This window comes from Suricata suricatta, chromosome 9 (assembly GCF_006229205.1).
Source record: "Suricata suricatta isolate VVHF042 chromosome 9, meerkat_22Aug2017_6uvM2_HiC, whole genome shotgun sequence".
Taxonomy (NCBI): domain Eukaryota; kingdom Metazoa; phylum Chordata; class Mammalia; order Carnivora; family Herpestidae; genus Suricata; species Suricata suricatta.
This window is the reverse complement of record NC_043708.1, coordinates 601,201-612,968: the sequence shown is the minus strand read 5'-3', so window position 1 is coordinate 612,968 and position 11,768 is coordinate 601,201. Positions and strand designations below refer to the sequence as shown.

Here is an 11,768-nt window from a genome sequence, read left to right as displayed (position 1 = left end):
CTGGTGGTGGCAGGGGTGGGCCGCCTCTGGCACAGCCGCATAGCCAGGCTCTGGGGGCCTGGCTTCCCTTTGCTGTGAGCCGAGGCTGTGGCCTCCTCTGGATGGGGTCACTTGCTGCCTTTTGGAGTCCATAGCAGGTGATGGAAGACCGTGGGATGTGGGGGTTGGGAAATGCAATCATGGGGTGGAGGCTCTCCCAGAGAGCCTTGTCCCCTACCCCCACTGCCCTAATGAGGGAGGTCTCCCCGGGGCCTGGAGGTCCCCACTTGGTTGGCCTCTGTCTCCTGCCCCTCTGGCTGGACTCTGAGGAAGCGCCTGGGGCCCTGGGGAGGGGGCTCTGGCAGACTGGACCTGCCTTCTGGGCTGGATTTTCCCAGGTCTTCCCACCTGCTTGCCCCAGGTGACAGGAGGGTATGTGGTGGGACACATGGTCACTTGGGCTTTCTCGGACTGGTGTGTGGTGGTACTGGCCTTGCTCACTGTCCCCCTAGAAGGGAGCGGAGACCTGGGCCTCTGGGTGCAGGTATGGAAGGCATGGGGCCTGGGGACCCCTTCTGTTTCCATCAGGGTGTCAGCTCCATCCTCTCTCCCCTGTTGACACACCCTAGTCTGCCTGACCTCTCGTCCATGCTGTGTCCTGTGAGTCACATCATGGCCTCAGGAGCTCCGGGCCTGGCCACCCAGCTGCCCACCGGCCCCGTGTCCAGGCGCTCACCGTGTTCACTGCTTCAGCCCCCCACCTTGCTCCGCGCTCCGCTCCCGCTTATTGGAATCCTTCGCGGCTTTCGGGCGAGACTACAACCCTGGTTTTGCGCTGAGCCCCACAGGCGAAGCGCGTCCTGGAACCAGCCTCTGGCTCCAGCCGCAGGCCTCTCCCAGCCCTACAGCCCGTGTCTCTGCTCTGGTTGTCTCCCAGCCTGGAGTGCAGCCCCTTGGACGCGCACGCGCCACCTGCACATGCACCTCCTGGTGCTGCTCCTGCTCAGCTTCCAGACGCCCTCGCCCCCCACCCCTCTGCCCTGCTTCTTCTTCCCCTGGGACGCTCACACTTCCTCAGAGCCTTCCAGCCGTGCTGCCTGCCTCCCCAGCTGGAGGGAGCCCCCAGTGCAGGGCACAGCTGTCTCAGACCCTGGACAGCGCTCCGCACGCATGACACTCAGGATGCATTTGCCCCATTGTGTGTGCGTGCGCACGTGTGTGTGTGTGTGTTTCAGCAGTGCCTGTGTCTGTGCAGAGAAGAGGGGCCAGGACTCCTGTAGGCCTGCTCCAGGTATGTGTGGCCTGTGTGCACACGTGTGTCCCGTGAGTGTGTGTGCATGTTTGGGGCCCATGCGCCTGCGCTGCTGTGTTGGCGACGCTCGGCTCCAGGGCCCGGTGCAAGCAGGGCACTGCATGACGGTGCATGCTGGCTGCATGGGGGCCTGCGGCTGCCCCAGGGCCTGGTTTCGGGGCAACACTGGCCCTTGTTGCTCAGGTTGCCCCACTGTGCCCGCCCACTTGCCTTCACTTCCCTGACCGTCTTGAACATACCAACTCCTCACACCCATCCTCCACTGATGGCCCCAGGACCTTGGGCACCAAAGCACCTCCCTCCTGGGCACTGGAGGGGCCACCTCATTTCTTGGCTGCCTGGCCCTGGCCTGGGTACCTCTGCAGGATGGCCGTGGTGGCCAGCGAAACCAAAGTGTTTGGTCTCCTCCAAGTGACAGGTGTATTGACGGCTCTGGGCCCCTGTCTTCAGCTGTCTCCCCTGGTCCTCCTGCCCTTTGCCAGGGCAGCAGGTCCCCGGGTCAGAGTGTGTGCCCTGGAGCAGGGGCCCGGGGCAGGACGCCTGCTCTGACGCCTCCTTCCCCTCAGGGCCAGACGGGCCTCCCTGCGCCAAGATGAGCGTCACGTCCTGGTTCCTGGTGAGCAGCGGGGGCACCCGCCACCGGCTCCCGCGGGAGCTCATCTTCGTGGGGCGGGACGAGTGTGAGCTGATGCTGCAGGTGAGTGGGGCGGGGGGAGGGGGCTGGGAGGGCTGGCTCCTGCGTCTGCCCGCTGGAGCCCCCTGACCGGAAGATGCTTAGGCTTCTATCAGGTTCTCAAGGTGTCGGGGGCCCACCTTTGGAAGGTGCTGGAAAGTTCTTGCTGTCTGGGGGCCCCACATGGGCCATGAGCCAAGTAGGGAGCTACAGGGCGGGTGCTGACCCTGAGAGCTGTCCAGGGCAGCCCTTTGAGGAACCTTGGGGTGGGGAAGGGGACTTACCTGGGTACACGAGGCTGGTGGAGGCAGGGCACCGTGCGTGCGCTTGACAATCAGGAATTTCTCTCGGGCTCTGGGTTTCAGGGTCTGAGTTTGGCTTTCATGGGGCTCACGCACCTGGCTACGGGGGGACAAGGAGGGAAGGGAAGTGGATGAGCCTGTAGGGCTCACCCTAGTCCCGTGTCCTTTTCTCTGCCCTCATGGGTGTGACGGAGTCGTCTCCCGCAGCCCTGACCCCTCGTGGCCCCTGCCCAGCCCCGACCCAGGCCTGGACACTTGGGCTTCTCCCCAAGGTCCTCGGACTTGCCTGACTGTAGCCCAGCAAAGTTCCCCCATCGTGTCTGGTTGTTGGGCCTCGAAAGTGTCCTTAATCTGGAACAGTCTGTCCTGTGTTTCTCTTCACGTCTTTGGAAGCTGGAGAGATGGAGTCAGTGACTCTGTACGAGGTGGGCACCTGTCTTCTGTGAAGCCCCGGGTTCTGTTGGGGGTCTTTCGGGCCGCACACCCCCACGGCTGCTGCTCCACTTTGCTGGGGTCCGGAAGTGGCGGCCTGGTGGCGGTAAACCAACCTCGCGGCTGCACCAGAAGAACGTTCTTGAAGGGCATTGGAACGTCAGCCTCGCGCCGTTCCCGTGGGTCATGGAGGGGTCTTGATCTTTAAAACCCGCGGACAAATATAGAGAACGCCCATGGCACTCGGCCCACACCAAGCTGGGGGCGGCCCGTGTGGGTCTGGATGTGGCTGCTGCTCGGGGCTGGTCGTGGGACGCGACCCCCTCTCTGTCACGAGAGGCAGGTCGGAAAGTGTGCTGGCTTCGGCGTCACCGCATTGGTCGCCACTTGTGACCCCCGACAAGGTGCTGTGTGCCTGTGTAGCACAGTGACAGCGCTGTCCGTCTCCGTGGGGGGCCAAGAGGGCCTCTTGGAGGAGGCAGCGCCTGACGGGGCCGTGGACACTGGGCCTCTGTGGTGTCCTTTCTGCCCGCTGCGGGCTCTGTCGCCCTGCACCAGGCCCTCTCTCTGCTTGCTCGCTTCTCCCCGGGTATTGGTGGAGAGGCTTCTGGGTCCGGGGGCGGGATCAGGGGACTCAGAGGGAGTTTGAGGTCCACTTCCTAGTTCAGGGGCATCAGTGGTGGGGCCCTGAACGGGGCTGGAGCAGCAGGGCCTTCTCAGCTCCCCTTGCTGTCCCCCGCACATGGGGACCCTGAGGCTCCGGGAGCTGACGCAGGGATGCCGTCCGCCCCGTGGCCCCCTCTCTGCCCGGACCCCGAGTGTACTGGGCTCGTCCGCTGCATGCACCTCCCCAGGGTCCTGTCCACACCCGTGCCGCGGTTTCCACGTCTGCTCAGGTGACTCACGTGTCCTGTCCCCGGCCTCCGGTCCCTGCGTCCATAGCCTGCTCGGACACCACAGATACTCTCCAAGCCGTGTCTACGAGCAAACCCATCATCCTGGGTCCCCTCCACCCGGTCCCCGCCAGGGTCCCCATCACGGTCCAGGGACAAGCCCTGACCTTCCCTCTCACCTGGGCTCCGGCCCTGCAGGCACCACGCCACCCAGGTCCGTGGACCGGCGCGGCAGGCCCCTCCTCGCCCTACACCTGCCCGGGCTCTCCGGGACCCCTCCATGCCCCATCCCGGCCCCTCCTCAAGCGCCCTTACCTGCTTGTCCTCGCCAGCCAGCCCCTCCTCGCCCACTCCTAGCCTCGTGCACCCCGAGGGCCCAGGACCCTGCCCCCGGGTCAGCACTCCAGGGCCAGAGTGGGCCGCACACATGTAAGAGGGAGCAGATGATTCCCTAGGGGAGAAACCCCAAAGAGGTGGCCCTGGGGACAGGATGGGGACCGTGGGGCAAGCGCCAAGGAGGAGGAGGGCCGCAGGGGGCTGGCAGGGGTGCCAGGGAGGCTGGGGCCTGGGCTTGGGCAGAGAGAGGAGGCCGTGCTACAGATTAGGCAGGACGGGCTGCGCCTTGGACCTCGTAGGCAGAGGAGACCTGAAGAGAGCGTTGTGGCGGCCAGCCTGGCCTCGTGCACCCGCGGTGTCCGGCGGCCCCGTGGGTGGCTCCCTGCAGGGTCCGTGCCATGCAGGCCTGGCACAGAGCTGGTGCCCTTCCAGGGCGTGGTAACCAACAGACGTGAGTGTGGACGCGGGCCCAGGGCTGCCTGCTGGGACTCCTGCCCCCGGGGGGCCCTGTGCACGTGCACACGTGGATGTCATGGTCACACGCGTCTGTGTGCATGCATACGCAGGTACGTGTGTACACGTCTGCGTACACGTGCACACACGTCTGTGCACGCGCCTGTGCGTACACGTGTGTCCTTGTGGTTAGGTGTCCTCCCTGCTTCCGCCCAGGCTGCCGGTCGGAGCCTGTCGGGATTTGTCCTCTCAGATCCTCCGTGGAAACCCCAGTCCCCGGCCGGCGGGCTGGGGAGCCCCCCACGCACAGGGCAGGCAGAGCGCGTCCCGCTGTGGGCTGGCCGCCGGCGTGGCCGAGCCCTGGGTGGCAGTCACGCCCGGGATCAGCCCGGCCGGGCAGACTGCCTCCTGCGCGGGAGTCACACACGGAGTCTGGAGGCACACCTTTATTCCTTTTAAAGTTAAGCATCATCAGAACTTTTCCCAAAAATCTAAACGTTTGCAGCTTCTCGGGGCCATCTCACGGGTACGCGCCACTGCTTCCCGCTTTCCACAGGGCCCGTTCCTGTGAAGTCTTGAGCTGGGGGGCCAAGGGGCTGCCTCCTCTCCCGTGGATGGATGTCCAGCCTCTGGGCGCCCAGGGGCTGGGATTGGGGTCTGCCTCGGGCGTGGAGCGTCAGGGCTGGGAAGGAGGTTTCTGGAGGCGGGGTCCCTCTCTGCCTACTCCCCACCAGAGCCCTGGCTGAGACTGGACGGGGCGGCCCAGGCTCTGGGTGCAGATGAAGACCCTGTGCCGAGTCCAGGGAGCTGGAGGGCAGGAGGTGCAGGGCAGGGAGAGGAAGGTTTGGAGAGGCCTCTGGGGCCTGTGGTTCTCAGGACAAGACAGCCTTTCCTCTCCAGCCAGCCAGGAGGCCCAGGAAGTTTCTGCAGAAGAAAGAGAGCAGGCCCCAGGACCGATGGGGGCAGCAGGGTGTGGGGGGGACAGGAGGACCCTCGGCTGGGGGCAAGAGGGTTAGAGGACCCGGGGCAGGGAGGGAGAAGTCAGGTTTGGGCTTGGGCTGTCCAGAAGGTGACCAGGGACGTGTCCAGGAGCTGGGGGTGTGAGGCTTGGGGAGGGAAGAGAGCTGTTCAGGCTGGGGGCGAGCCCAGACCCCGTCTAGGGGGTTAGTCCTTGGCAAAGGTGGCCTCCAAGCCTGAGGGACGGCGTGCCCCTGCTGCTGCCAGCTGGTATGAGCTGGCAAGAGCCCCGTGGCACGCCCCTTCCTAGTGCGCTCCCTGGGCCTGCAGCCCCCCCCCCCCACTGATCTGATGCCAGGCTGTGAAGAGGGCGAGCCCCAGCCCCAGGCTCACTTTCCAGGGGGGTGGGGTGTGTGGCAGGGCTGAGGTGGGCCACTGGTCTGACCTCGAACCCTGGGCTGAGCTTGGGAGAGGGTGTAGGAGGAGGCGAGCCCCCAGACCCACCAGCACGCTCCAGCTCTGTCAGCACCACTCAGGGACCGCGGCAGCAGACGGCCAGGCCGCCGAGAAGGGGGTCACCTGGGCCGAGCACCCAGGTCCCCAGAGAGCTGTTGTCCTTGTTAAGCCCACCTGCAGCCAGGAGCCCGAGGCCCAGGTGAGGTGAGCAAGCCCGGTGCCGGGTGGGGGAGGCCCAGGCCCGGGCCAGCGGGGCTGTAGCGCAGGGCCCTCAGGCTGACTATGGGGGGCCTGGGGGGTGGGGGTGAGCTCCGGGCCGGCCTGTGTCGGGACCACCAGTCTGATGGAGGAGGCTGTGGCTGGGGGGCCAGGAGCTGGCTGGCCGTGGGTGCCCACTTTGGACGAGAGATTCAGGCTGGGGGCAGAGGTGAGGCCTGGTGGGTAAGGTGGCAGGTTTCAAGGTTAGGTTCATCCGGTCAGAGGCGCGCTGCCGTGGGAGGCAGATGTGCTGGCACCAGGAGGCTCGCCCGGCTCAGTCTGGGGCTTCCCAGGGCGCGTGCTTGTGCAGGGCTGCCCCGTGGCTCCCTGGCTCCCTTGGTGGCACGGGGTCGGCCCCACAGGCTGCTTGCCCTCTGCAGCCCTGCTTTTTCCAGAGCACTGCAGGCCATAACCTGTGCCCCTCCCCTCCTAATGCCTCACCCCCCCAGGCCCCCCACTGCAGCAGCATCCTTGTGGGTCAGGCTACATCCCCCGCCACCACCACGGGGAGGGGGGCTTCTGACTGCAGGCAGGGCTGGGGCCTTGCTCTGCTCTCCACAGCCCTCGGCCCATCTGCCAAGCAGAGTGACCTGGGGCTGGGCAGGGCAGGGCCAGAGCCCACGTACACCCTCCACCTTGTGCCCGGTGGGTCTCAGGTGAGGCAGGAGGTCCTGCCCTAGGGGCTTCCAGTCTGTGGGAGGTGCTGGGGCCTTGCCTGGAGCCAGAGGGGCTGCATGGGTGGAGAGAGCCAGAGGGGAATGGGCTCCGTGCGCCGGCTGTCTCCGGGAGGGAAGGTCTGGGCACGGACGAGCCTCGTGGCGTGGTGACAGGGACCCTCGCGCCCTGGAGACAGGTGTGGGTGTCCTGTGGAGGGACGGCCCGGCTGGTGTGCAGGGCCACACGCTTCATCCAGGTGGCTCTGGACGCCTCCTAGGTTGGCTGGTTCTGCTGGCCTCTCCAGGGGCTGGTCCCAGCTGGGTCTCCTCAGGTGGCCAGAGAGGGACACGAGGGCCGCCCAGACGCCCAGGGCCTCCGGCAGGGTGGGTGTGTGGTGGGCAGTGCTGGTGTGCCCTGTGCCAGGACCGTCGGCCTCCTGGCTGGGGGAGGGGTTGGGCGACCCTGTCCCTGCCTCTGCACCGACGGCCTGGCAGTGAGAGAGGGATGAGGACTCTGTGTGCTTCTAGCCGACCGCGGGAGGGGCTGGGTGACCGTCCCGGGAGGGGGCCTGGGAAAGGTCAGGCGTGCTCAGTGTGGGAGCACCCATGTACGTGTGCGTCTGTGCGGCGGGATGTGCTCAGGGTGTGTGAGCCCTGTGCGTGAGGCACGTGGCTATAGGGTCTGAGACGCGTCCTGTCTGTGTGTGCCCCTGGGGCTGACCAGGAGGGGGGGAGGCCTCTCCTGAGTCCCCCAGCCTGTGGGCTCTGCCCCCCACCTGCCCTTGGGGGTGAGCATTGAGCAGTGCCCGGTGACCAGAGGGTTCCCAGCTGATGCAGGGGCAGCCCCTGGGGTGAGGGGAGCACCAGCCTGTTGCGGCTGCAGAGGGCTGGACACAGGAGGAGGCCCCGGGGGACAGCAGTGGGGCGGGAGGACCTGGCCTTGGCGTCTCTGCAGATCCCTGTGGCCCATTCCCCAGCCCGGGACAGCTCACACAGACAAGCTGGTGGGCTTTCTGGGACGCTGGCACTCACGATGTGTGGGTAGGACCCCGTGGGCCCGAAGGCCCAGGAGGTCGGTGCTGGTCCGATGCGGGAGGGTAGGAGACCGCGGGGCTGCTGCTGGGGGCTCCTCTGCCTCCGGGGCCTCACCTAGCCGGGACAGTCGGCTGAGGGCTGTCTGTGTGTCCCCAGTCCCGCAGCGTGGACAAGCAGCATGCCGTCATCAACTACGACCAGGACAAGGACGAGCACTGGGTGAAGGACCTGGGCAGCCTGAACGGGGTGAGTGCGAGGGGCCCTCTGTGCCGCCCTCCCCCCATCATCCTCCCTTCTTGCTGGCCCCTCCCCCCTCTTGATCCTTCCTTCTTGCTGGCCCCACCCCTCTTCATGACCCCTCTGTCTCCGCGCTGCGCCATCCCTCCTCCTACCCCCTTCCTTAGTGTTGGCCCCTCCCCTGCTTGACCCCTCCCTCTGCCCTCCCTGTGTGATGACCACGCCCTCTCATGACCCCTCCTCGTGGTGGCCACACCTCTCTTACCCGCCTTGCCCCCCATCACGGCCTAGTCCTCTGCCTCAGCCCCGCCCCTCTTCATGACCTACCCCCCTGTTTTGGCCCCGCCTCAGCCCCAGCCCCCACGCGTGGTCCCTTCCCCTTCACTGCTCTGTCTCCACCTGGCCTTCTCCAGGAAGTCCTGCTCAGATGGGGGAGGAAGTCACCTTCAGGTGTGGAGGCCCCATGGCCCCCTCCCCTGGGCAGGGCTGTTCTGGGGGGCGGGGCCGTAGGGTGGGGAGCGGAGGCCTTGGACCACCTGCAGGCTGGGAGTAGGTCTGCCGGTCTCCGGGGCCACGTCGTGGGCAGGGGGCAGCAGGGCTGGTGAAGGCTCTCCAGGGTGCGGTGTTTGTGTCTTTGCCGGATGAACCCGAGGGGCCTCTCACCCTGTGCCCCGCTCAGGCAGCCTGGCCTCTGTCCTGAGCCGGGGGTCCCACAGCAGCTTCCGGCGAGTGCTGGGCGCCCCTGACCACCTCAAAGCCAGCGCTCTGGCCTGGGCTTGCAGACCCAGCCCCTCTCCTGGCCCTGCCCGGGTGGGGCTGCCAGGGCTGTGAGCAGGCCCTGCGCCCACGTGGGTCTCACCAAGGCACCGGCCCCCAGATCACATGGGCGCTGAGAGGGCCACCAGGCTTATGCCTGGCTGGTGCCCCCCCCATCCTCAAAGGCCTGTGATGTCCACAAAGTTGGGGCCAACTCTTGCCTGCCCGTGACACCAAGCGCAGCCCAGGACCGGGGCAGGCAGGGCGAGTCTGCAGAGCCCCCCGCCCCCACGCCAGCCCTGCCTTCCCCCCTCCCCCTCGGGGCTCAAGGACTCCTCCTCCACACACAGCGTCCAGACTCATTCTGCTCTGCTCCGTCTCTAGCGAGGTGGCCTCCTTCCCTGGCCCTGCAGGGCAGAGGCCTGGCCAGGGACGCTTCCCGCGGACCTGCCCCCTGCCTGGCTCCCTCTGTCCTGTCCGGCGTTCTCACGCCTCTCGTTTCTCCTGCCAGACCCTGGCACACTCACTGCGCCCGAGCCACGACTGCCTTCCCTCTGTCGCCTCGGCCTGCCCCAGGGGCCCTCAGCGTGCTGGGCTCTCCCACTCCAACTAGAAGTCCCTGGGCCGGGAGAGGGTTCCAGGGAGCGGGTGGCCTTGCACAACCAGCCCAGCCCCTCCGTTTGGCCGCCCTGCGGGCATGCCCTGGCCACTGCCAAGGGCACTGTGAGGCTACCTGAGGGTCCCGGGACGCTGGGCAAGGCCGGTCCCTCAGCTGTTGTCCGTCCTGTGGTCCCTTCAGGGTGGAGGCTGGGTGCACATGTGTCAGAGGGACAGCACCCAGCCCACAGCAGTGGGGAAGGACGGGGCTCCTGAGTTGTGGCCCTGCCTGCTGCTGACCTGGCACTGCCACCTGCTCCCCCCCCCGCCCCCGCAGACGTTTGTGAACGACGTGCGCATCCCGGACCAGAAGTACGTCACGCTGAAGCTCCATGATGTCATCCGCTTCGGCTACGATATCCTTTCTGGGCTGTGCCCCACCTTCTGGCCCAGGTCGCTCTGTGTTCGCTGCCTCGGGCATCAGCCTGGGCTCTGGCCTGGCCTCTGCCCCCTGTTCCCCAGACGGAGGCCCCCGGGGACCAACTTTCCACCTGCCCTTTGCTGACACAGCGCCCCAGGAGCAAGTGCACCCTCCCTGGGACCCACGGGCGAGCGGGGGGCCTGCCCAGGCCTGGTGTTCCGTGCTCAAGAGCATGCGTGAGCAGGGGCTGGGCTTCCGCCCCCAGCAGCCTGGTTGCCCCCAGCCCCGCACACAGCTGGGGCCCACCCTGTCTTTTCTGCCTGCCTCGGGCGCACCTGCCTGGGGCCTGGACGCAGCCCCTGGCTGAGCCCTCCCGCCCCCACCCCTAGAACTCAGGGAGGCCAGGGCCGAGGGGTGGTCTGGGATGGGAGCTGGGAGCTAACTGTGTGGCATGGCCTCTGGGGCCCCACCTGGCTCCTGGGTGCATCGCCTGCCTGCCCTGCCCGGGGCTTTGGGCGGTGGGGAGGGAGCATGTAGAGGGCATGTTCCCAGCCCTGGTTGGGGGGGTGCAGGGATCCGGAACGGGCTGCATCCTGCCTGGGGGGAGGGTAGTGCAGGGTGGGCACGTGCCTGGTGCACAAGCAGAGTCGGAGGGCAGCACACGCTGCTCTTCTGGGCTGTCCGCCCCTCTCCGGGCCGAGAACACGCACACCCTGCGGCCCCGCACCCTCGTCCCGGCTCCTCTGCTCTGGGTTTGCCTTGACTCTCGGCCACATTCCAACATGTACGTGCTGGAGCGTGTGCAGCACCGAGTCCCCGAGGAGGCGCTTAGGGTCAGTGCCCAGCCCAGGGCCCCCTCCCCACAAGGCCCCTGCACCCCACAGCCTCCCCACCCCCCCGCCCTGCCCCGGGCCAGCACTCCCAGGCTCTTGGCTCCCTTGGCCTGGCGCTGGTGCCCAGAGGCAGCCCAGCCTGGCGGGGCCTGTCTTGCTGGATGGCCTGGTCTGGCAGGTGGGGAAGCTGGTCACTCCCCCCAGGCTGATGCAGGAGGCTGCTGTCCCGGCTGGGGGAGGGGAGGCTGAGAGGCATCTGGAGTACCGAGGACGACCACAAGCAGGCTACTGCAGGTGGTGGCCAAGAACAGGCAAGGGGGGTCAGCCTTTGGGGACAGCCCTGTACAGGGTCCTGGGGTACCCTGTCAGGGCTTGAGGGGCCTGGGGGGGGGGCCACGGCAGGCCGGCCATGTCCTCTCCCCTTGCTTATTTGTGGGGGAGTCTTGGAGCACTGACTTGGGGGGCCCTGCCCACAGCTTTACCCAGGAGCCCATGTGGGAGAGATTAGCCTCAGCCCCGGCTGTGGGCAGCACCAGGCGTGAGGGCGGCAGCCTAGCGTCTCTGCCAGCGTGAGGCTGGCTTCTACAACCACAGGCCTCAGCCCGGGGGCCTGCACGCATGCGCGCGCACACACACGCTCGCACACACGCTCGCACACACACCACACACGCATGCGTGCAGACCCGCGTTCGTGTGCACCGTTCGGATAGACCGCTGCTCCCCACCTCCTGTGCCCTGGAGCCTCTCCCTCCCCTCTTGCTGGTGGGTCCTGGAGGGGTGCGTGACCCCTCTGATGGTTGCTGCCCACCCCTGCCTCCTCCCCCGCCTCCTTCCTAGAAGCTTTGTGGTCCTGAGGACCCCTCCCCTCGGGCTTGGGCAGGGACCCCTGGCTTCAGGCCTCAGGCTGTCAACTCTGTGGGGGTCATGAGGGAGACCTCATGGTGCATGGGGTCAATCCTGGCCCCCCTCTTGACAGAAAGGAAGGCAGGCCGCCCTGGGCGTCCCCTCCCCTCCCCCTGTCCTCACCCCTCTCCCCCCACCCTCCTCCCTGCCTCACTACCTGCAGCACGAGAAGTACACCAGCCAGCTGCAGGTGAGCGTCAAGGGCCTGGCACCCAGGAAGGGCGAAGCGCTGCCCCAGCACCCCCCTTACTGCGAGTCCTCGAGCCCCAGGCCAGAGAG

At 67.1% G+C, this 11,768-nt stretch overlaps 1 protein-coding gene across 1 annotated transcript in view; it reads left to right on the top strand.

Annotated features, from left to right (window-relative positions):
* The first annotated feature begins 1,784 nt into the window (after positions 1–1,784).
* The window catches only part of CEP170B (centrosomal protein 170B), a 19,787-nt gene continuing 9,803 nt past the window's right edge, over positions 1,785–11,768 (top strand). Inside the window, exons 1-5 of the mRNA XM_029950763.1 lie at positions 1,785–1,988; positions 7,899–7,988; positions 9,670–9,748; positions 10,528–10,586; positions 11,653–11,762. Of these exons, the coding sequence (XP_029806623.1) occupies positions 1,884–1,988; positions 7,899–7,988; positions 9,670–9,748; positions 10,528–10,586; positions 11,653–11,762 (443 nt within the window). The 5' untranslated portion in view covers positions 1,785–1,883. The remainder of the gene's footprint in view (positions 1,989–7,898; positions 7,989–9,669; positions 9,749–10,527; positions 10,587–11,652; positions 11,763–11,768) is intronic.